We start from the raw sequence: 24,880 nt of genomic DNA, 5'->3' as shown, positions 1-24,880 counted from the left end.
GGTTAGGGTAGAGGGCTGTGGTATCATAACTTACAGCAACCTCAAACTTCTGGGCTCAAGTGATCCTCTTGCCTCAGCCTTCAATGTAGCAGGTACCTGCCACAACAGCCAGCTAGTTTTTCTATTTTTAGAGACAGGGTCTTGCTTTTCCTCAGGATGGTCCTGAACTCCTAAGCTCAAGCAATCTGTCCACCTCAGCTTCCCAAAGTCCTAGGATCACATGTGTGAGCCACTGCACCCAGTCTAATTACTACCTTTTTTTTTTTTTTAAGTTCTGAGCATTGCATTGCAAACCCATGCCTAAATTTAAGGACAAGAGTAGAAGAAGTGGAGTATTTGTAGACTTCACCTTCAAAAATCCTAGGAACCAAATTAGGTATGATCTTAAAATAACTAGCTTAAAAGTAATAAAACTTGACTTTAAAACTGTAATTTTAAAAGGAAAAGAAAATGCTATTGTTTCTCTTAATTGCACCTGTTAAATTACATGTGTTTGTGTGACTGACATTACCATTTAAATTTATCATTTTCAAGTTCTATAAAAGTTTAGTATTTTATTACTTAATCTGTATAATAGGCATCTCTATAAGCCCAAATCATGAATTTAACAGAAGCCCACCAAAGACATGTAGAAATCATAACTGAAGGAATAACAACTTTAAATGTAGGAGGGGCTAGAAAAAAAGTTATATTTTAGATTATAATTTGATATAAACCTACATGAACTTGTTCACAATGAATCTAACATTATTGTTCTTTTATGACATTGGAATAGAAGAACGTAGATGAGAAACGAAGGGAACATTACTGATTACCTGCCATATGATCTAGCACTTAGGTATCTTTCTCCCCATCTTAGAGATGAAGAAGCTAAGGCTCAGAGAGCCTTGGTCATTAATCCTAGGTCCTTCAACCAGTAGGTGATAGAGCTGAGTTTGGACTCAGGTGTGTCTGAGTTCAGTGCCTTCAAACTTCCAATCGCACACAAAGGAGACTGAATCTAGAGTCCTTATCATCCACACCCTGACCTTAAACACAGTAAATGATAGCCTACGGCCTAGTTTATTTTTCCAGATTTCCCACTGTGCCACTCCAACCTTCTTGAAAGTTCTTCCATGCCCTCCCTCCTACTCTTCAGTCTTGTACACAGTTCAGAGTAAGACTGGGCCATATCCTATGCTTTACTAACACAGCCCCTTGCTAGTTGGGCCAGGTATATAACCATAAGAGTAATTTTAGAATCATTGACAAGATGTTCTAATTTTAAATTTAACTTAATTTTTTCCTTTTGTTCACAGAAAAACTTTGGTTTAGTCTGTGATTTATTTATAAACTTCTAGAAGACAAAAAAAAAAATAGACAACTAGAAAAAAAATCCCTGCTCTTGATGACTCAATAGCTCTTCCCAATAAATTAGCTCTTCTATAAATTTATAGAATTCCAATAAGAAATACCAACAGACTATTTTACAGAGTTGGACATGTTGATACTAAAATTTCTAGAGAAAAGCAAACATGCAAAAATATACAAGAAAATATTGAAAAAGAAAAACTACAAGGGTATACTAGCCTAAGCAGGCATTGAAACACACTAAAAGCATTTATAATTGAAAAGAGTATAGTACTGGTACATGACTACACAAACTGACCAGTGCAATAGAGGGTCTAGAGATGGATGTGAGTACATACAGAAGCTTAGTGTATGGTAGTATCTCAAATAACTTGGGTATATGAATTTTTTTTTTTTTTTGAGAGTCTCACTCTGTGGCCCTGGGTAGAGTGCCATGGCATCATAGCTCACAGCAACCGCCAACTCTTGGGCTTAAGAGATCTTCTTGCCTCAGCCTCTCAAGTTCCTGAAACCACAAGCACCTGTGACAACACCTGGAAATTTTTTCGATTTTTAGTAGATACAGGGTCTCGCTCTTGCTCAGACTGGTATCAAACTCCTGAGCTCAAGCAATCCACCCACCTCAGCCTCCCAACGTGCTGGGATTACAGGCATAAGCCACCACATCTACTCTATATAAACTTCTTAATAGTACAGGCACTACTAGGTAGCCATTTGGGAAAAGATACAATTAGATCTCACACCATATATGAGAATAAACTCCAACAGATTAGGAATCCACATGTAAATAAATTAAGTTATTGTAAATAAACCAAGTTGCTATGGTTTGACTACATCCCCCAAAAGTTTACATGTTGGAAAGTTAATCCCTTTATGCTCATGAATGGATTAATGTCACTATCATGGAAGTGGGTTCATTATCATGGCAGCGGCTTTGTTACAAAACCAATTCTGTAACTATGTTATGTGTCTAATGGGAATGAAGTGCATATATTATAGATAATGAGAGCCAGGTGTTTCACTGTCTGGGAAAAAAAGTTAGAAATAAAGAAAGGGAAAGGCTAGAATGAAATCAAATCTGTCATACTTGATTGGAATCAAAGGTATCAGCATGCACTTAGAGTTTAGAATATATATACAAACACACACATATATATACATATACAAGCAGATATTAATATAAGTATAGATACGTGTCTATATATGGGTTAGCATACATACATCTCTTTGCTGAGAGGACCTAGGAACAATGACCATAGTAATGAACACCCTAGAGCCCCAATCTTGATCTCTAAGTATCATTCTCTGACAAAAGGAAACAGGACTGAATAAACTAGTGGTTAATTCCAGGCCTGGGGCAGTTTAATATAAGATGAGCCTGGAATATTTTGTGGTCAGAGAAAGTAAAGAAGTAATCAAAAAAAGGATAGGGTAGATTAGAAGGACACAGGAGCACACTGGAAAGAGCTCCCAATAGTCAAAGCTGGAACAATCTGAACAATCACAATCGATCTGGAACAATCACAAAATAAATATTGAGGGCACTGGAGTATAACCCACATAATAAAATGTCCATGAGAACATATTGTTATAAAAAATTGAATCAATAAATACATAGAGAAGGAATAGCTCTTTCAACTAACAAATACAGATAAAATGAATAAATACAAAATCACTATTAGGCAGATACTACAGTAATAATTGTTGCATGTAAGATCCCACCAATGCACAATAAAATTGGGATGTTACCAAAGTCCCAAAGTATTTCTCCAAACATATTGATCAATTAGAAAAAAAAAATAGTAACTTGACAGTGGAGAAACTTGGTGGACACCAGCTTAACCAAATGATTAACACCCCTGGTAATAACACATATCAATGTCATGTATCTTCTGATATGATGCAATAAGAAACACATGATAGCATTTTGTAGTTTTAGAAAAATATTTAAAACTATGTACAATTTAATTATGGAGAAACTATTGTACAAACCAAAGTGAGAAATTCTACTAAATAACAGACCAGTACATCCAAAGTACTGAGAGGACACTAAGGAGACGCAACAGTTAAATGCAGTGTGAGATTCTGGATTGGATCCTGGAACAGAAAAGGGACATAAGGAGAAACATCGGTGAAATTTCAAAAAAAAAAACCAAATCAGTAGTTTAATTAACAGTATTGTACCAATGTTAATTTCCTGGTTTTGATCATTGTACAATGATTTGCAAACTGTTAATATCAGAGGAATCTGCACTAAAGGTATAAATAAATTCTCCATGCTACATTTGCAGTTTTTCTGCAAACTGAAAAATTTCAAAATAAACCTTTTTTAAAAATATGTCTTCACTTTTATTCTGAATATAGTGAATTATTCAAGTTTAATGATACTTTTGATTATTCCCTTTAATACTAAACTTTAAGAATACGTATAGGGGCTCTCTCCAGAATTTCTCCTCCCACAATTGCCATAAATTCTTACTATCTTAAGTAAGCAGGTAAGAAAGAAACAAGACACAAGTAAGAAAAACCTAAATGTAGTATCAATGAGGAAATAAAAATTCTAACAATTTTAATGGCAAGACTACCTTAAATTTGTTTTGGAATAAGGTGGGATAAATATGTGACTATGGATGTACGTATTACTAAAACATATACAGCAAACAAAAATAATTAATAAAGGCAGCAACTGGAGCTCAGTGGGTAGGGCGCTGGCCACATACACCCAGGCTGACGGGTTTGAACCCAGCCCAGGTCAGCTAAACAACAATGACAACTGCAGAAATGGCAGTTGTGATCCAGTGGTTTGGCCTTCCCAAGCTGATGCTTTGAAAGTTGCTCTGAAGTTCTTCTTCTCTGGGTTATTGTGGACCATCAGAATGCCCTGACAGGAGAGCTGCACCAGGACCACGATTGGCACCCTCCCAGACCTCCGGAAGAGTCGTGCCAGGACCACAATGGGCACCCTCTTGGACCTCTGGAAGAGCTGTGCCCACCCGGACCCTGGTAAGAGCTACAGCGACCCTGCCCGCAGGGCTGCCCCACGCCCTGACCAGGAACTCCAGGAGCCTTGCAAACCTGTGTCCTCCCTCCTATACCCTCCCTGCCTCCACACCCACCTGCTCGTCTGGCAAGGGACTCTGGTAGCCGTGTGCCCTCCGGAGTGCTCCCTGCTTCTGCGCAGAGCCCTTCTCCTGGCCAGAGGCTGCTGGAGGCTTGGGCCCTCTGTGCCAACGTCACTGGGCACCAGGCACTCCCAGAACCGTGTAGACCACCCCCTGCCCTATTGCTGGATCTGGGTGTGTCACACTATGGAGCTGTTCCCACAGCCAGGACTCCCTGGCTGGGGCAGCCCCAGAGGAACTACACAGGGTCACTACCTACAAAGATCCAGCAACAATAGAGGGATCCGCTGGGGTCTAATCTTGTAGAGACACCACCCCAACTCTGAGGACAGCCAGAGGCAATTGTGAAAAACAATCATGAGGCGAAATGAAGGGAAAAACTCTGGCAATGTGAATAATCAGAGTAGATCAACTCCCCCAAGGAACAATGGGGCAGACACAGCACAAGATCCCATGCACAACTAGCTGAGATGTCAGAAATTGAATTCAGAATCTGGATAGCAAATAAGATCAAATTAGAATTCCAAGCAGTAACCCAAAAGATATCTCAAGAATTCAACAAATTCAAAGACCAAATGACCAAAGACTTTGACACATTGAGACAAGAAGTTGCAGCCCTCAAAGATCTGAGAAACACAGTAGAATCCCTCAGTAACAGAATGGAGCAAGCAGAAGAAAGGATTTCTGACATTGAAGACAAAGCTTTCCAATGCTCCCAAACTCTCAAAGAGGAAGAGAAATGGAGGACAAAAACAGATCTCTCTCTCAGAGAGCTATGGGATAATTCGAAGAAAACCAATATTCGTCTTATAGGGATCCCAAAAGCAATGAAGTGGTTTCACAGGCACAGAGTCTCTTCTCTATGAGATTATGAAGGAGAACTTTCCAGACATGTCAAGAGATTCTGAAATGGATAGCAGACAGTTTCAGAACTCCAGCATGACTCAACCCAAATAAGACATCCCCCAGACACATCATAATCAATTTCACTAATGAAGGAGAAAATTCTGAAAGCAGCCAGATGAAAGAAAGCCATCACCTACAAGGGAAAGAATATTAGAATAACTGCAGATCTCTCTGCTGAAACCTTTCAAGCTAGAAGAGGATGGTCATCGACTCTTAATCTCCTAAAACAAAATAACTTTCAACCCAGGATCCTGTACCCAGCTAAACTGAGTTTCATTTATGATGGAGAAATTAAATACTTTAATGACATTCACATGTTGAAGAAATTTGCCACAACTAAACCAGCTCCCCAGGATATTCTCAGACCTATCATCCATAAAGACTAGCGTAATCCTCCACCACGAAAGTAAACCTACCCAGAAAATTTTGATCAAATTCCAACTTCCACAGTCGCAAAAGAAATAAAAATGTCCACTGGACTTTCAAAAGGCTTATCAATATTCTCAATTAATGTTAATGGTTTAAATTGTCCTCTAAAGAGGCACAGGTTGGCTGACTGGATACAAAAACTCAAGCCAGATACCTGCTGCATACAAGAATCGCATCATACATTAAAAGACAAATATAGACTCAAGGTGAAGGGATGGTCATCTATACTCTAGGCAAATGGAAAGCAGAAAAAAGCAGGCGTTGCAATCCTATTCACAGATGCAATAGGCTTTAAACCAACGGAAATAAAAAAGGATAAGGATGAACACTTCATATTTGTTAAAGGTAATGCTCAATATGATGAGATTTCAATTATTAATATTTATGCACCCAACCTAAACACACCTCAATTTATAAGAGAAATTCTAACAGAAATGAACAACTTGATTTCCTCCAGTTCCATAGAAGTTGGAGATTTTAACACCCCTTTAGCAGTGCTGGATAGATCCTCCAAAAAGAAGCTAAGCAAAGAAATCTTAGATTTAAATTTAACCATTTAACATCTGGACTTAACAGACATCTACAGAACATTTCATACCAACAAAACTGAATACACATTCTTTTCATCAGCCCACGGAACATACTCCAAAGTTGACCAAATCCTGGGCCACAAATCTAACCTCAGCAAATTTAAAAAAATAGAAATTATCCCTTGCATCTTCTCAGACCATCATGGAATAAAAGTTGAACTCAATAACAACAAGAATCTGCATACCCATACAAGATCATGGAAGCTAAATAACCTTATTCTGAAGGATAGATGGGTTATAGATAAGATTAAGAAGGAAATCACCAATTTTTTGGAACAAAACAACAATGAAGACACTAATATCAGAACCTCCGGGATACTGCAAAGGCAGCCCTAAGAGGGAAATTTGTAGCACCGCAAGCCTTCCTCAAGAAAATGGAAAGAGAGGAACTTAATGACTTAATGGGACATCTCAAGCAACTGCAGAAGAAAGAACATTCCAACCCCAAACCCAGCAGAAGAAAAGAAATAACCAAAATCAGAGCAGAATTAAATGAAATTGAAAAGAAAAGAATTATACAACAGATCAATAAATCCAAAAGTTGGTTTTTTGAAAAGATCAATAAAATAGATAAACCTTTGGCTAACCTAACCAGGAAAAAAAGAATAAAATCTCTATTTTCATCAATCAGAAATGGTAAAGATGAAATAACAACAGACCCCTTAGAAATTCAAAAAATCCTTAAGAAATATGACAAGAAACTTTACTCTCAGAAATATGAAAATCTGAAAGAAATCGACCAATACCTGGAAGTACGCCACCTACCAAGACTTAGCCAGAACTAAGTGGAAATGTTGAACAGGCCTATATCAAGTTCTGAAATAGCATCAATTATACAAAATCTCCCTAAAAAGAAAAGCCCAGGACCAGATGGCTTTATGTCAGAATTCTACCAAACCTTTAAAGAAGAACTAGTACCTATATTACTAAACCTCTTCCAAAATATAGAAAAAGAAAAAGAAAACACATTCTGCGAAGCAAACATCACCTTGATCCCTAAACCAGGGAAAGACCCAACAAGAAAAGAAAATTACAGACCAATATCACTAATGAACATTGATGCTAAAATACTCAGTAAGATCCTAACAACAGAATCCAAAAACAGATCAAAAAAATTATACACCATGACCAAGTGGGATTTATCCCAGGGTAGCAAGGCTGGTTCAATATATGTAAATCTATAAATATAATTCAGCACATAAACAAACTAAAAAATAAAGACCATATGATTCTTTCAATTGATGCAGAAAAAGCTTTTGATAATATCCAGCATCCCTTCATGGTCAGAACACTTAAGAAAATTGGTATAGAAGGGACATTTCTTAAATGGATAGAGGCCGTCTACAGCAAACCCACAGCCAATATCGTATTGAATGGAGTTAAATTGAAATCATTTCCACTTAGATCAGGAACCAGGAAAGGTTGCCCATTGTCTCCATTGCTCTTTAACATTGTCATGGAAGTTTTAGCCATTGCAATTAGGGAAGAAAAGGCGATCAAGTGTATCCACATTGGGTCAGAAGAGATCAAACTTTCACTCTTTGCAGATGATATGATCGTATCTCTGGAAAACACTAGGGATTCTACTACAAAACTTTTAGAAGTGATCAAAGAATACAACAATGTCTCAGGCTACAAAATCAACACCCATAAATCTGTAGCCTTTATATATACCAACAATAACCAAGCTGAAAAAACAGTCAAGGACTCTATTCCTTTCATAGTAGTGCTGAAGAAGATGAAATATTTGGGAGTATACCTAACAAAGGATGTGAAAGATCTCTACAAAGAGAACTATGAAACTTTAAGAAAAGAAATGGCTGAAGATGTTAACAGATGGAAAAACATACCATGCTCATGGCTGGGAAGAATCAACATTATTAAAATGTCTATACTACCCAAAGCAATATATAATTTTAATGCAATTCCTATTAAAGCTCCATTGTCATATTTTAAAGTTCTTAAAAAAAAATACTTCATTTTATATGGAATCAGAAAAAACTTCGAATAGCCAAAACATTACTCAGCAATAAAAACAAAGCAGGAGGAATCACGCTACCAGACCTGAGAATGTACTATCAATCGATAGTGATCAAAACAGCATGGCACTGGCACAAAAACAGAGAAGTAGATGTCTGGAACAGAATAGAGAACCAAGAGATGAATCCAGCTACTTACTGTTATTTGATCTTTGACAAGCCAATTAAAAACATTCAGTAGGGAAAAGATTCCCTATTTAACAAATGGTGCTGGGTAAACTGGCTGGTAACCTGTAGAAGATTGAAAACGGACCCATGCCTTTCACCATTAACTAAGATAGACTCTCACTGGATAAAAGATTTAAACTTAAGACATGAAACTATAAAAATACTTGAAGAAAGTGCAGGGAAAACTCTTGAAGGAATCGGCCTGGGTGAATATTTTATGAGGACTCCCCAGGCAATTGAAGCAGTATCAAAAATACACTACTGGGACCTGATCAAACTAAAAAGCTTCTGCACAGCCAAGAACATAGTAATAAAGCAAGCAGACAGCCCTCAGAATGGGAGAAAATATGTGCAGGTTATACCTCTGATAAAGGTTTAATAACCAGAATCCACAGAGAACTCAAACGTATTAGCAAGAAAAGAACAAGTGATCCCATCTCAGGGTGGGCAAAGGACTTGAAGAGAAACTTCTTTAAAGAAGACAGATGCACGGTCTACAGATATATGAAAAAAAGCTCATCATCCTTAATCATCAGAGAAATGCAAATCAAAACTACTTTGAGATCTCACCTAACCCCAGTAAGAGTAGTCCACATAACAAAATCCCAAAACCAGTGATGTTGGCGTGGATGTGGAGAAAAGGGCACACTTCTACACTGCTGGTGGGAATGCACACTAATACGTTCCTTCTGGAAGGATGTTTGGAGAATACTTAGAGACCTAAAAATAGACCTGTCATTCGATCCCATAATTCCTTTACTAGGTATATACCCAGAAGACCAAAAATCACAATATAACAAAGACATCTGTACCAGAATGTTTATTGCAGCCCAATTCATAATTGCTAAGTATGGAAGAAGCCCAAGTGCCCATCGACCCAAGAATGGACTAGCAAACTGTGGTACATGTATACCATGGAATACTATGCAGCCTTAAAGAAAGATGGAGACTTTACCTCTTTCATGCTTACATGGATGGAGCTGGAACATATTCTTCTTAGCAAATTATCTCAAGAATGAAAGAAAAAGTATCCAATGTACTCAGCCCTACTATGAAGCTAATTTATAGCTTTCATATGAAGGCTATAACCCAACTATAGCTCAAGAATATGGGGATAAGGGCCAAGGGAAGGGAAGGAGTGGGAAGGTTAGGGTGGAGGGAGGGTAATGGGTGGGGCCACACCTATGGTGCATCTTAGAATTGGTACAGGCAAAACCTATTAAATGCAGAATACAAATGTGTACATACAATAATGAAGAAAATGCCGTGAAGGCTACATTGACAGTTTGATGAGAATATTTCAGATCGTATATAAAACCAGCACATTGTACCCCCTCGATTGCACAAATGTACACAGCTATGATTTAACAATAAAAATTAAAAAATTAAAAAAAGAATAAAACAATGACAACTGCAACAAAAAATATAAAAATAAAAAAATAACCAGGCGTTGTGGTGGGTGCTTGTAATCCCCAGCTACCTGGGAGGCCGAAGCAAGAGAATCGCTTAAGCCCAAGAGTTTGAGGTTGCTGTGAGTTGTGATGCCACAGCACTCTACCGAGGGCAGCATAGTTAGACTCTGTCTCAAAAAAAATAATAAATAATAATAATAATTAATAAACCTATAGGATCTTTTCTTCTCAATTTCACGTGGGAGAATAGTATCATTTTTTATTAATAATTTTATATCCCAAAACTTGCATATAGTAGGCTTTCAATAATGCCTTACTAACTTAATTAAATAATATGACCTCCCTTGCTCAAGCAATGAAGAATTAAAAATGAATTAAAATTCACTCTGATCAGTTATAAAAATAAAATTAATATAGCTTGAGAGAGGCAAAGAAACAGCTTTCTAATGGCCCATAACTAAACCCAAAACCACTGTGCAGCCTTGAAGAAGTAAGTCTGGACTGGGAAGGATCCTGGACCCTCTGTCTACACAGAAGGGCACCAGCAGATCAGTTTGGTGGCTTGACCTTTCTTTGCCACTTGTTTCCTTTGTAGAAAGGTACCTGTGATACCAATAGCCCATTAATTTTTTTTTTTAATTTTATTTCCTACCATTCCTGGACATTAGTATACAGGAAATCTTAAAAGTATTTTCTTAGCTCCTCTAAGTGATTCCAGACATAGTAATATATGTTCCACATCTTAAGAAGCTTACTGAACATTTTTGGCCTCTTTAAAAGTTAAATAATGCATAATAGTCTTTGCATTTATACACAATCCTTCATAATATAATTAAACTGATTTCCATCCATTCGAGCTTTAAAAGAGAAAGACACAGCAAGTTGAAACCCTTTTCATGTCTCATTAAACATGTTTATGTTATTAGGAAATTCAAATCAAAACCATAATGAGATATACTTCAAAACCATTAGATGGCTAGAATTAGTAAGGAAGTCCGGAAGGAAGGAAAGAGGGAAGGGGGGAGGGAGGGAGGCAGGGAGGAAAAGAAGTTAGTTATGGTGAGGATATGAAGAAATTGTAACCTACATACAATGTAATGGGAATGTAAAAAGGTGAGTCCATTGTGGAAAATAGGTGTATATCAGAAAGAAGTTCTTTTCAGAGGGGCTGTGTGGGCAGGATCTGTTTAAGTAGTTTCTTCATCTCAGTCAATTACAAACTTAGTAGGTGATCCCTAATTTTGGCTGCTTTCCTCTCTTTTTCATCACTTACTCCACTTTCTTAGTTCCTCATCACCACAAGTCTCTCTGCAAACACACTGGGTTTTCTTGCTTTCCTTAGGACATAGACCACTCTAATTTCACAATGCTGGTACATCTTAAAGAAGGTCAAACTTTAAAAAAAAGGGGGGTGGGGGGCAGGCACAAGAATGACAGATATTGGGAGTTATCAAGGTTTAAACAATTTTTAAATGTGCTTACAATATTTATTTGCTGCTTTAAGTTTTATGTATTTGAAAAAAAGCATTTATTGAGAAATATTTTATGTTGTGAAAACCATCAGGTCACATCACTCCTCTGCTCACACCCCTTTAAAGGCTTCCCACATCACTCAGAATATATTTCAAAACAGTTATTATGAGCACAAGGCCTACATGACCTCTGACTTATCTCCCTTCACTCTCCTGATCCTTCCAGAGTCTGGCCACTCTGGTTTCTTTGCTGTTCCTCTGACTCACCACACAGTCTTCCTCATCAGTCTCTACACTCACTTTCCTTTTGCCTGAAACTGAAACTGTCTTTTCCCAACTATCTATATGACTCACTTTTTCATTTTCCTCAAAATTTCCACTCTGCTCAAATGTCAACTTCTGGAGAGGCCTTCACTAACCACCCACCTACCCACCTCCTCTGGTCATTATCCCCCCATGCTGCTTTTCTCCTCATAGAACTGATCACCACTAACACACTGTGGTTAGTTTGTCTGTAGCCAGTGTCTTCCACTGAAGTCTAAGCTCCATGAGGAAGGGACTGTGTCATTTTTGTTCACTGCTATATCTCTCCAACTAAATGTAGGGAGTCTAGAGCAAGGCCTCCATAAATATTTGGTGAATGAAGGAATGTCACTTGTAGTAATAAGTTTTGCTTACATTACTGACCTGGCTGAGTTCTTACATGGGTGACATGCTGTATACTAAAGTTTTCTACAGGCGTCATCTCATCTAATCTTCATAGAAACTCTACAAAGTGTTATAATCCTCATTATTAAATTACACCTAAAATGTGGGAAATGAGACACAGACAGGCTACTCAATCTACCCACAATCATCAATTAACTGGATCTCGTCTAAAGGACATAGGCATCAACTTGAAAGAGCTCCCACTACTTCAACAATGGGACAATTTGAGCATCAAAAAAGTAATGACTGTAACTGATTAAAACATTAAAACACACCAAAAGTTTATAGTCATACAAACAAACAAAAAATTATTTGGTCATTTTTGGAGATTACTAAAGTATCAATTTGCTATTCTGAAAATTATTAAATAAAAGGAAAGAATCAATGTTTTGTTTTTCTTGTACAAACTGTACTTCAGGATAATGAAGTTGTTAGTAAGAGAAGATTCTTAATAAATTTCTAGCTAACATTTGCAAAAAGAATGAAAGAATATTTTTAATCACATTTTTTTTCAAGCCCTAGTGAAGTCACAGATTGAGGCAATAATCATGAATGGACAGAAAGCCAACACATGGATGAGAAAACTTTATAATGAATAAATCAGGTTAATATAAATAAAAGTAAAACTATCAGACCTTTCGGCCTCATGATATGATGCATTAGGAAAGTCTATAGTACCACCTATAAAGGATCCTTCCTAAAGGAACCAAACCTGAGTCTAATCAACCCACATCCTCGAGATTTACCAGTTTATAGGAAGAAGGAAGGATAAGAGAAAATGTTCAAAAATACCAGGCAGATGCAATCAGCGAAATCCAAACTATGAGACATTCCACAGAACAGATGACCCATCTTCTTTAGCAAATACATAGTATGACAAGTAAAAGGAAAGGATATTGTTACAAATTAAGACACACCTAGGACTCATAATAACCTAGTATATAGAGTTATTATGTTTGGACCCTTATTTCAAACATAACTGTAAAAAGACATCTATGAAGTAATTGAGATGGAATTTTATATGACCGCAAGAAACTATTGCCAATTTAAATATGATTATACTATTGCCTAGTTAAATATGATTATATTCACACCTATTAAAGATTCATACTAGAATATTTATAGGTAACTTGAAATTTGCCTTCAAATATATTCCAGCAAAAATGAAAAAAAATAAAAAGCAGCAAGGAAAGATAAGACAGAAGAAATAAGACTGTCAAAATGTTGGTTTAAAGTCAGACCTTTTCCTCTTCTCTACATGCGTATTAACAAGTTAAATTTTACTTGTAGGTCTTAGTATTTCTTTCTAAATTGACAAGGTTATATCTTCAGTTAATTGTTTCAATAACTTCTGGAGAAATTTTTTTTAATATTTACATTCTTGAAATTTTTTATCAACAAGTTAGCTAAATATGAAGTTTTAGTTTCTCTCAAAACTCTGGGGATGTTGCTCCATAGTTTTCTGGTACTTAGAAGACATTTGAAGCCAGCCCAATTTGGATTCACAAAACTCTATAGAATTCTCAGTTCTTTACAAATATTGAAATTGTTGCTTGCCAGTGCTCTGTCTATACCAGCAGTTCTCAACCTATAGGTTGGGACCCTTTTGGGGGTTGAACAACCCTTTCACAGGGGTCGCCTAAGACCATCCTGCATATCAGACATTTACATTACAACTCATAACAGTAGCAAAATTACAGTTATGAAGTAGCAACAAAAATAATTTTATGGTTGGGGTCACCACAACATGAGGAACTGTATTAAAGAATCATGGCATTAGGAAGGTTGAGAACCACTGGTCTATACCCTCGTTCAAGAGTTCCTCCACAAAAAGAATCATGCTGTTTACCAATGTGTATCTAACTTCTAATGCCATGATAAGAGCTCTAGAGAAATGTACTAAATGGATAGATGCATGTTGTAAAGTCAAAGGAAAACCTCTCAGTAGTTTTCCAGAAACACTCTCTGGAAGTGTTTCTTTTTATTACTACATTCAGAACACATTGTATCTTTCATCTGCATTGTTAGATTTCACCCAAACTAAGGGAGTCTGTACATTCTGTCTTCATTTCCTCACTCTGTACCCTCAGAACTTTATAGACTGGTTTACCTCCTCATGTTCTACTGGCATGGTTCTTCCAGACACTAATGTTTTCTAAGTGCCTTTTCACATCCTTTATTCTTCTTGACTTCTCTGTAGTATTCAAAATGGTCAAAGACACCTTCTCTCTTATTGAAACATTCTATAAATAATCATACTGCCAGGCCCCATGTCCCTGTGGCTCAAAGGAGTAGGGCGCCGGTCCTATATGCCATATGCCGGATGTGGTGGGTTCAAACCCAGCCCTGGCCAAAAACTGCAAAAAAAAAAAAAAAAATTCAAATAGGAATTTTTGACACGGATTTAAATATGCCTGCAAGTATTTTCTTTCATACACATTGTATCCATGTTCTATACCATGATAAAGGCAAATCACCACAAACTTTAGTGACTTACAAGGCTATCAGGAAGTACAGCACAATTTCAGTGGGCTATAGTCAAGGTTTCTGCAAAGTAATGTCCCTTTCTGGAGGGTGTAGAGGGGAATCGATTTTCTAGCACTTTCCAGATTCTTTAGACCACCTATATTTCTTGGGTCATGGGCCTTTTTCTCCATCTTTAAAGCCAGCAATATCACATCTCTCTGACCCTTCTTCTGTCTTCATATCTCTACTTAAAGAACTCATGTGCTTCGATTGACTTCAAATGGACAATCCAGGATAATTTTCCCATCACAAGATCCGTTCCCTTAATCACATGTGCAAAGCCCCTTTTTGCCATATAAAGTAATACAGTCACAGATTCCAGGGATTAAGGCATGGATGTCTTGAAGGGGCCAATATTCTGCCTATTTTATATAGAGAAAGGGTGCCAAAAAATGTATATACATTTTAAGAAAGCAAAAAACTGTATTAAAATTATAATACTCAATATATACCAATAATATGTGTTATCTTGTATATTATATTTTATATCTCTTATAATTGCAGAAGTCAAATGTGACTGAGTCTTACAATATGAATATCATATGAAAACTAGAGAGATACATGGGCTGGATCATTCCCAAACAGCACGCCATGTGCACACACACGCACACCCCCATCTGGTTATTTGCAGCATAGCTCACTCTCTTCCCACTAAACTAGACAGGAAGTCTTTTGAATATAGAGCCCATGCTTTATCCTTTTTTTGGATCCTGCTTAGCATGTAGCACATTATTTTGTACACTTTATACATATTAAACAAGTTCATTTGGGGGGTTATAGGTGTGCTTCATTTCTTAACACCAAATTCTAACAATAAATACACAGGCCAAAGTCTAGTTCTCATGTTTGTTTGTTTGTTATTTTTTTTTTTTATTGTTCAGGATTCATTGAGGGTACAATAAGCCAGGTTACACTGATTACAATTGTTAGGTAAAGTCCCTCTTGCAATCATGTCTTGCCCCCATATGTTTGTTTTTTATTTTTGAGACAAAATCTCAATCTGTCACGCTGAGGAGAGTGCCATGGTGTCACAGCTCCCTGCAACCTCAAACTCTTGGTCTCAAGCGATCCTTTCGCCTCAGCCTCCCGAGTAGCTGGGACTACAGGTACCTGCCACCATGCCCTGCTAGTTTTTCACCAGCCTCAGCCTCCCAGAGTGCTAGGATTACAGTTTCACCCCCCACTAATCTTTACATTGACCATACTGCTTTGCCTTCAAAGCACTGTATCATAGCATGGACCTGTAGAATCTGTTCTTTCATTCTTTCTGCTTTACACTTCCAGTTTCTATCAGATTTTATAATATCAAAATGCCTTTCCAGCCATTCATGTGATATAAAATTAGTTCAGGGGTGCCATCTACTGGCATTTCAAGAAAATAGTCATCTTTGCATGAGTGATATTTAGTGTACTGAGTATACCGCTCATCTACCATTCTAAGTAACTGCCTTAAAAAAGGCAGTGGGAAATTAAAATTTGCTGATGATATGAAAAATATTATAATTAGTAGTATGAATCCTTTCTACCACAATTAGAATCAAAGTTGTTAATTTAAAAAAAAAGAAAGGTTTTTGATTTGAGGCCTTTTATAAATTTTATTAACCAGACTCTAGTGACTGTTTTAATTTCATTTTGTGATTAACTTACTAGTAATTGAAAACTTACTTGGTGTCCATTTTTAATATAGATTGTATTAAACCATTGTCAATCATCAATTGTAGTTATGTAGGATAGCAGAAAAAGAAGGAAAGGACAAATTTTCTTAGCCCAGGATATTGATTGTACTCCCCTGGAGACCTTAACTAATAATAACTATGTCCACACCCAGCCATGCAGGGATCACATTGGCCTGGGGCAGGACCCAGACATCTGCAACCCCTGGATGAATCAAAGGTACAGCCAGGATTGAGAACCTGGCCACTGGTATAAGACATGTGGCCGAATCACTAATTTTGGTCTTTTTTCCCCAAAAGAAAAAAAAAACAGTAATAAAGAATTATCACCTGGCACAGTGGCTCATGCCTATAATGCCAGCACTTTGGGAGGCCAAGGCAAGAGGATCACTTGAGGAGTTCAAGACCATGTGGGGCAACATAATCTCTGCAAAACATTTTTTAAAAATTAGCAGGGTGTGGTAGCACGCCCTTTAGTCCCAGCTACTCAGGAGGCTGAGGTAGGAGGATTGCTTGAACCCAGAAGTTTGAGGCGGCAGTGACCTATGACAATGCCAGTGCACTCTAGCCCAGGCACTAGAGCAAGAGTTGTGACTTAACTTTTACTATCAAAAAATGTAGAACTAAAAAATTCTGTTGTTAGACTTTTCTCTAATAAATGTTTTGCTTTATTTCTTCTACTTACTCTGTTCACTGAGGTGCTACTAAATAGGAAAATTATCAGAGGACCAAATCACAGGCTAAAGATGTTATTTAGACATAGCATTTCAATTTGGATTTTTTTACAGTTCACCTTTGAAGACCTTTCAAGGGCATGCTATCTCCCACTCTAGTAGGCCATTCCATTCCACGTGCAGGAGCCTTCTCAGTCCTAGGGACTTCCGAGACATGAGGTCAATTCCAGCCCAGTCTTTGCTGTTTAAGGTCACTTCACATGTAGGGGGAAACCCACAGGTAGTTTGTGACAACATAATCTTTAAGTTTACTGGTGGGTTCATGGTGCTCACTTTATTATGCTTTATAACTTAAACTTGTTACAAATATATTCTGTTGTATATATCAAATATTTCATACTCAAAAAACAGAAAGAATCCCTGAGAATGATGCTGAAAATTTAATTCCTTTAAATAGGAAAAATTCCAAGACCAACTCAATCTCCCAAAACTGATATAAATGAGAATGTTTCTCCCTAGGATGCTCCAGGTAGAATCAGATTCAAGTTGCTCTACAGTTAGAAGGCTTGTTCAGTGGTGTTGATTTATAGTCTCCTATTCATACTACCTTGAAATTAAAAGACAGATAATAAAGTATATCTTAATGAACAAGGAAAAATTAGTCATCTTAAGCGACACATATGTTGGGAGACTGAATCCACCATAGGCCCTACGTCTTCCCGCACATTCTTGCTGGGTAGGCCAAGGATGTAGGCCTGACTACTTTTTATCTGAACCATTTCCCAGAGTTGCATTTGCAGTAAGCACACTTGAGGGATGAGACAACATCTTCCCTCAAATTTCAGGCTTGCTCACCACTCACTTAAGTTCAATGTCCCTCAGCTGTACCACAAACCCAATGCATCCATCTTGACATCCAACTAGGTTCACCTATATCCCCCCCACCATGGGACTTGGAGTGCATGGAAAACTGGTACCAACAGGATGCACATGCTCTTTGCTATGCTATGAGCAATAAAGTCTTCTGCCAACATCCATGAAAAAGTAACAGACTAATTTGTTATAGCAAATTTGTTACTAATTTTTAACTTATCCTTGGTTTCCCATTCCACAGTTTCAGTTACCTGTGGTTAACCTTGGTCTGAAAACATTCAATGGAAAATTCCAGAGAAAAAACAATTTATAAGTTTTAAATTGTATGCTATTCTGAGTAGCATGACAAAATATTGTGCCATCACACTGAGGATATGAATCACCTCTTTGTCCAGTCTAATCACATTTGTCTACACTTCCTATCAGTCACTTAGTAGTTATCTGAGTTATCAGATCAGCTGTCACAGTATCACAACACTTGTGTTCAAGTCACCCTTATTTTATTTAATAATGGTCCCAAAGGGCAAAGGTAGTGAGGCTGACAATTCAAATATTCCAAAAAAGAAGCCACAAAGTGCTTTCTTTAAGTGAAAAGTTTAAAGTTCTTCACTTATAAAAGCATATGCAAAAGTTTTTAAGAGCTATAGTACAAGACATTTTGAGAGAGACCACATTCATATAACTTTAATTATACAATATTGTTATAATTGTTCTATTATATTATCAGTTCTTATTGTTAATCTCTTACTATGGCTAATTTATAAGTTAAACTTTAATCAAGGTCAAATATCATATGTATGTATGTATGGGGAAAAACATAGTATATCTATGGTTCATAGATATGCCATCCACAGCTTCAGGCTAGGGGTCTTAGACCATATCCTGTAGTTTACAAGTAAGATATAACTCAGATGCATTTTACAGGGCCTTGTACACGTGGTCTTAGTGACAAGGATGAGATGCTGATAGAGATACATGACCTTCTAAGGGTGAAAGGACCTTCTAAGGGCCCTTCTTGGTTGGGTTAGAGGGTATGGAAAGACTCCCTGAGACCCTAGGCGGTAGTAAAGGTGGGCAAGTAGAATAAGAGACCTTCATTGCCCTGTGCATTAAATGAGGTTGAACAACAGAAGACAGAATTGAAATAATCTGTCCAAATGGTGCTTTGGCTTTTGTGTGCTCTTCTTTAGGGTGGGAGAAGGGAAGGATGTTATCACAACAGCAGGACAGAAAGCCTTACACTCTGACCAAAAGCCAAGGCAATGTGGCAATGGCTATGAGTCAATGGTCCCCAAAGCTGAAACACATGGTGTCAGCAATGAGGACAGAGAACTAAAAATAGCATGGCATTGTAGCCGGCGCCTGTAGTCTCAGCTACTAGGGAGGCTGAGGCAAGAGAATCGCTTGGGCCCAAGAGTTTGAAGGTGCTGTGAGCTGTGACACCTCAGGACTCTAACGAGGGTGACATAATGGGACTCAGTCTAAAAAATAACTAAAAATAAAAGAAAATCTGACTCCTGGTGACCTGGTGATTCTCAGGACTAACATCTCCATTTGGGGGTATATCGACTAGGACATAAGTACAAGGAAAGGGCAAATTAGCTGGTCAAATGAAAATATTGTTTGAGCATATGGCTGGCCTGGCTCTAGTTTTGTCTCAGTTTTGCATAAAGAGTAATAGCTACCCCTTTGAGGAAAACTTTATCTGTCACTTGACCACCTAAAACAAAGCTACTGACTCAACAGGGCCCTAGATTCACAGAGATTCTCCTAAGTTTCTGGGCCTGGTTTACCTTTGGTTCAGCCAAGCTGAAAACTGAGGGAGCCGATAGTGCTACTACTGCTGTTTAACCTTGGCACCAGCTTTACAAAGCCTGGTCACTGGGGTCAGAACTGAAAGCTGTCTCAGAGCTCTGGTCAGCGGGGCTGAGGAGCACAATTCACAATAGACTCTGAATATCCTCACGTTCTTGCTGGGTAGGTCAAGTTCTGACTACTCTTTACTCCAGTCATTTCTCCTGATGTGTTTCAGTGAACAATCTTCAGGAAGGAGGCAAAGTAGCTCCCTCCCCGCCCTCCTCCTGCCACCCACCCAGTTGCTCATGGCTCACTTTAAAAGCAATAGATTCCCTAAACTCAATATTCCTTGAATATAACACAATCCACAGAGTGCACAGCACCCATTTAAGCCCATGCCCATCTCTGTCACCTTTATCAGTCTTGGGGACATGGGGAATTGACACCAACATCATGCTCATGCTGCTTTCTGTGCTGAGTTACAAAGTCCTCTACCTCTGATGTAGCTATCTCCAGTCTTCTGTGATGGGCTAACTTGTTATCTTGCAAGTAGACCCTTCACAGACCCTGACTTCATGAGGACTGATGTAAGAGTAAAGTCCTGTATTTTCCAAAGGTCTTTGACAAAGACACATTAAGCATCTGACATACGTGTTTTATCTATATACCTAATATTTGGTCTCCACTAAGTCACTTTGCTATGTTAAAATAATTCAATTGCCCATTCTTTCAATTGTTTTATTCTCCCAAAAGAAATATTTATTCTGCACAAGACACTCTTGTCAGCCTTTAATACCAATAATAGTAACAGCAACAACTAACATATACAAGTAAGAAGCATTTTGCTTGAGGTATTGTTCTGTAGATATATTATCTTTACTCCTTAAAACAACCCTCTGAGGGGGATAATATAACATTTATTGTACAGATCAGGAGACTGAGGCACAAAACATACAGTTGACTGAGGGAGGAACCAAGATTCAAACCCAGACAATCTGACTTCAGTCCTCATTTTTAACCTCTAGCTACACTGCCTTACAGAAGGAACTTCTACTCCCAGGGTCATAATGGCCCACAGAGGCCTAGAGATCTTTGCCTGAAATCTTAATTCAGCTCAGACTTTTAACACTTAATTTTGACTTACAACATTTTTTTTTTTTTTTTTGTAGAGACAGAGTCTCACTTTATCGCCCTCGGTAGTGCCATGACGTCACAGGACTAACAGCAACCTCAGCTCTTGGGGTTCGGCAATTCTCCTGCCTCAGCCTCCCGAGCAGCTAGGACTACAGGCGCCCGCCACAATGCCCAGCTATTTTTTTGTTGCAGTTCGGCAGGGGCTGGGTTTTTAAAATGCTTTTTGACAACCTACAGTAGATAATTTGACAATCTTCTACAGTGTTTTGGTCCTTTCTATGCAGCAATTGCATGAATCCAGTGTCAAGTTTTAATTTTCTGTATTGCTTACTATTGGTGCTGTAAAACATTATCATGAACTAAATGGCTTAAAACAACATAAATTTATTATCTTATAGTTCTGAGGTCAGAAATCCAAAATGAGCTGGCAAGACTGGGTCCCTCTGAAGTTCTTGAGAACAGTCTGTTTCTTTTCCTTTTCCAGCTCCCTGAATTCCTTGACTCATGACTCATACTCCATCTTCAAAACCAATGGTATAATATCCTCAAATCTTTCTCTCATTTTCACTTTCACTCTGACCCTCTTGCTTCCCACTTTCCCTTATAAGGGACACTTGTGATTACAATGGACCCATCCAGATAATCCAGAAGAGTCTCATCATTTCAAACTCCTTAAACAATCACATTGAAAAATTCCTTTTCCCATGTAGAGTAACATATCCACAGGTCCTAGGGATTAGGAAAGGGACGTCTTGGGGGGACCACTCACTCTTTTGTCTACCGTACGCTCTAAATAGTTATTTCTTCCTGCACTATATAAATTTTTACATGAGTGTCTGGACTGGAGATTTAAACAAGCCCAACTCACTCTTCTGTCTACCATACACTCTAAGCAGTTATCTCTTCCTGCTCTATAGAAATTTTTACAAGAGTGTCTGAACTGGAGATTTTTAAAAAGCCCAATTCATCGGATAATTAGCAATCTATTTCATCTTAGCTGTAAGAATGGAGCCCCAAGAGTATTTTATCTTTTGGAGTCAAAGAAAAAACCCTGCTGGAACACATGTGGTAGGAAATTTTAATCATTGTAATAACATAATAGCTTAGTATTTTAAAACATACCTGAAGTCGAGCATTCATAAGCATGAACTCTTGTTGATTTTTCATGTTTTCATTCATAGATTTTGAAAATATAAACCCCATCTTGACCTAAAAGTGTAAAGAAGCAAGGAGACTTAACTTACTACATGCATCCTTGTATGCACTGCTTTGGGCTACTGTGAGTTACTGACAAAGTATAAAAAAGATAAAATTTCTGACCATGGAACATGGTGTGAATTCTAGGCCTGGCTCCTAACTACGTGTTTGACCTTGGGCATACATAACCAACCTATCCATCACTTATTTATCTAAGACCAGCTAACTGAACCAGATGATTTCCAAAATCTTTCCATGCTAAGTATATGGTTCTATGTTTCCTGATTTTTCTTCCCATTATAAATTTTAAAGAACTTTAAAGACTTTTAAAGCAGAACCTTTGCAATTTGACCACCCATGGGACTGCAACAAACTGGTCAATGTATGGAAACGGTCAACATAAGGAACTAGGCCTACTATACTGATACATGTAGTATGTATCCAGTCTATGAAAGTTAGGTCAACTTAAGGAGGTGGTCAACTATGGAGGTTCTACTGTATTTGAAAAAAAAAAAAAAACTCTCTTTTTTAGGTGAGGGGCAGGGTGAATACCAGCTATCCTCTTATTTTCTATATGACTGGACAATAGAACTTCTGCATCTAAGGAAGGATGATTCAGAAGATGCCTTGTACATTTTGAGAACAGCTTTCTCTGTGCTCTTTTGATTTGTGTTTTAAGCAGATTTAGGTGTCTCCAGGTCAACATATCAATATTCTTCCTGCAACCTCATCCCAATCCCTATTCCCTCTACATGCCCTCAATTCCATCCACCCACTGCTGACATCCCTCAGCCATTCTCCTCCAACTTTACTTTCATTCTCTCTAAGGTTAGTATGTATTGAAGTTCTCAAAAGGTGAAAAACATAAAGATACTTAAGTGTCCTGGGAAATGCACTTTTTAAATGAGTACACAGTATTATCTATCTTGTTTATCTTACATAAAAAGTTCTTAAGTAGGCCATTAACTCTAGGTGAGCTGAAGTCCAATTTTTGTTCTTATTCCAATTGGAACATAGTGTGAATTCTAGTCCTGGCTCCTAACTACCTGCTTGACCTTGGGCATACTTAACTAACCTATCTATCACTTACTTATCTAAGACCAGCTAACTACATGATTTCTAAATTCTTTCATGCTCTATAAGTATATGGTTCTATGTAGATATAGAAGATCTTCAGTTAGTTGTTGATTCCACTTTGAGAAGTTACAAAACTCAGAGAAAAGTTATAGCTTCTCTACCCTCCCCAACAATGTTGCTGATGCATTTTCTCTTTAGCAGGTTGTTGAGTTTTGGAACCGCAGGTCAGTGAGGCCAGTCTTAGGACTTTACGGCCAGGATTCACAGTTTTATATGGAAAGCCCACCCAGAGCTCCTAATTTCCATATCCTCATCAGGAAAGCCTGGGTTCTGGCTAACTGAAGAGAAGATGGTGTGGGAAAGGGAGTATTTCATGTCAAGTGGGATGGGTTATCTGCTAATAACCCATCTGCTAAAGGGACTCCAGGTGAGTGAGAGTTGCAAGCCAAGATTTCAGAGGCTTCCTTTTACTCTGACCAAGGATTTACTCTGGAATTACAGATGTCCTGAGACAGGGTCTACTTCAAAGGTAGCACACAAGGCCAAGTCACTTACTGGGGAGACGAGATACATCCCTGAACAAGCCTGGGAGGTCATGAAAGTTCCCTTCCCCTCTGCCACTTTCCAACTCCAGCACCCTGTCACTAGAGTTAGAAGCCACTTGCTAAGAGTGGGAAGATCTAGCACTTCTTTCCTTTCTCCAAACTTTGACAGCCACCATGTGAATCATCTTCAACAGAAGACCATAACTTGCCTGAAAGCAGGAGGAATATATTAATATTATCCTTCTTCACTATTTCCATGGTGTGTCTACTTTCCATAAATGTTTGTACAGAGCACGAAATGATACAAGATAAACAAGAAATGCCATTTGCCTTTCCTTATTTTTCTTTTATACATAGGGGTGGATGATTGAATTTTTATATCTTCTTCAACATTTATAAAGAAAACAGACATCCTCTAGTACCATTTCTCCATACACATACCCTGTATGGCCCACCACTGGGTCCGTTTAAGTATTCCTGTTTGTAAGAGGGTGGGATCTCCCCTATAGAATGGTTACTATCTCATGTCAATAATCTGGAGAAGAAAAACTATCTAGGCAGTTAGGATTTAGCCTTACCTTTTTCTGGGACTTGCTCTCTTCAGTCTGGACTTTTAGTTTGGGTGTGTTAAGGGAAACTCCCAGAAAGATAGGTCAAAGGTAGAAATAAAGCAGGAAGAAGAGCTTCCCTCCGGAAAACCACACCTGAAAATAAGCACACCACACTCTGTCAAATGCACCCTAGAGTTCAGTATTTTCGACCTTCTCTCCTCCCCCATCCCTTACAAAGCCATTTTCCAAAGTCTTGGAGTTTTCCTTAGGGAAGTTGAAATACTCTCAGCTTTTTCTCTCCTAGTCACAAAATATATACCAGAAAATAAGCAAAGTGGCCTCACAATAGGGAAATTTTTTATTTCACTGATTTGCATAGGGTAAGTCTTTCAAAAATTCTAATGCTTGGCTCGGTGCCTGTAGCTCAGCAGCTAGGATGCCAGTCACACATACACCAGAGCTGGTGGGTTTGAATCCAGACGGGGCCTGCCAAACAACAATGACAACTTCAACCAAAAAATAGCTGGGCATTGTGGCAGGCAACTGTAGTCCCAGCTACTTGGGAGGCTGAGGCAAGAGAATCACTTGAGCCCAAGAGTTTGAGGTTGCTGTGAGCTGTGATGCCATGGCACTCTAC

General features: G+C 38.1%; 1 protein-coding gene across 2 annotated transcripts in view; it reads right to left on the bottom strand.

Annotated features, from left to right (window-relative positions):
• The window catches only part of PLGRKT (plasminogen receptor with a C-terminal lysine), an 89,550-nt gene that overhangs the window by 52,775 nt on the left and 11,895 nt on the right, over positions 1–24,880 (bottom strand). For both annotated transcript variants that reach the window (XM_053573453.1, XM_053573444.1), the window contains exons 2-3: positions 24,271–24,396; positions 21,996–22,082 (exon numbers count right to left, since the gene is read on the bottom strand). In XM_053573453.1, the coding sequence (XP_053429428.1) occupies positions 21,996–22,076 (81 nt within the window). In that variant the 5' untranslated portion in view covers positions 22,077–22,082; positions 24,271–24,396. The remainder of the gene's footprint in view (positions 1–21,995; positions 22,083–24,270; positions 24,397–24,880) is intronic.

Source organism: Nycticebus coucang, chromosome 2, assembly GCF_027406575.1.
Source record: "Nycticebus coucang isolate mNycCou1 chromosome 2, mNycCou1.pri, whole genome shotgun sequence".
Lineage (NCBI taxonomy): Eukaryota > Metazoa > Chordata > Mammalia > Primates > Lorisidae > Nycticebus > Nycticebus coucang.
This window is presented reverse-complemented; position numbering and strand designations above follow the sequence as displayed.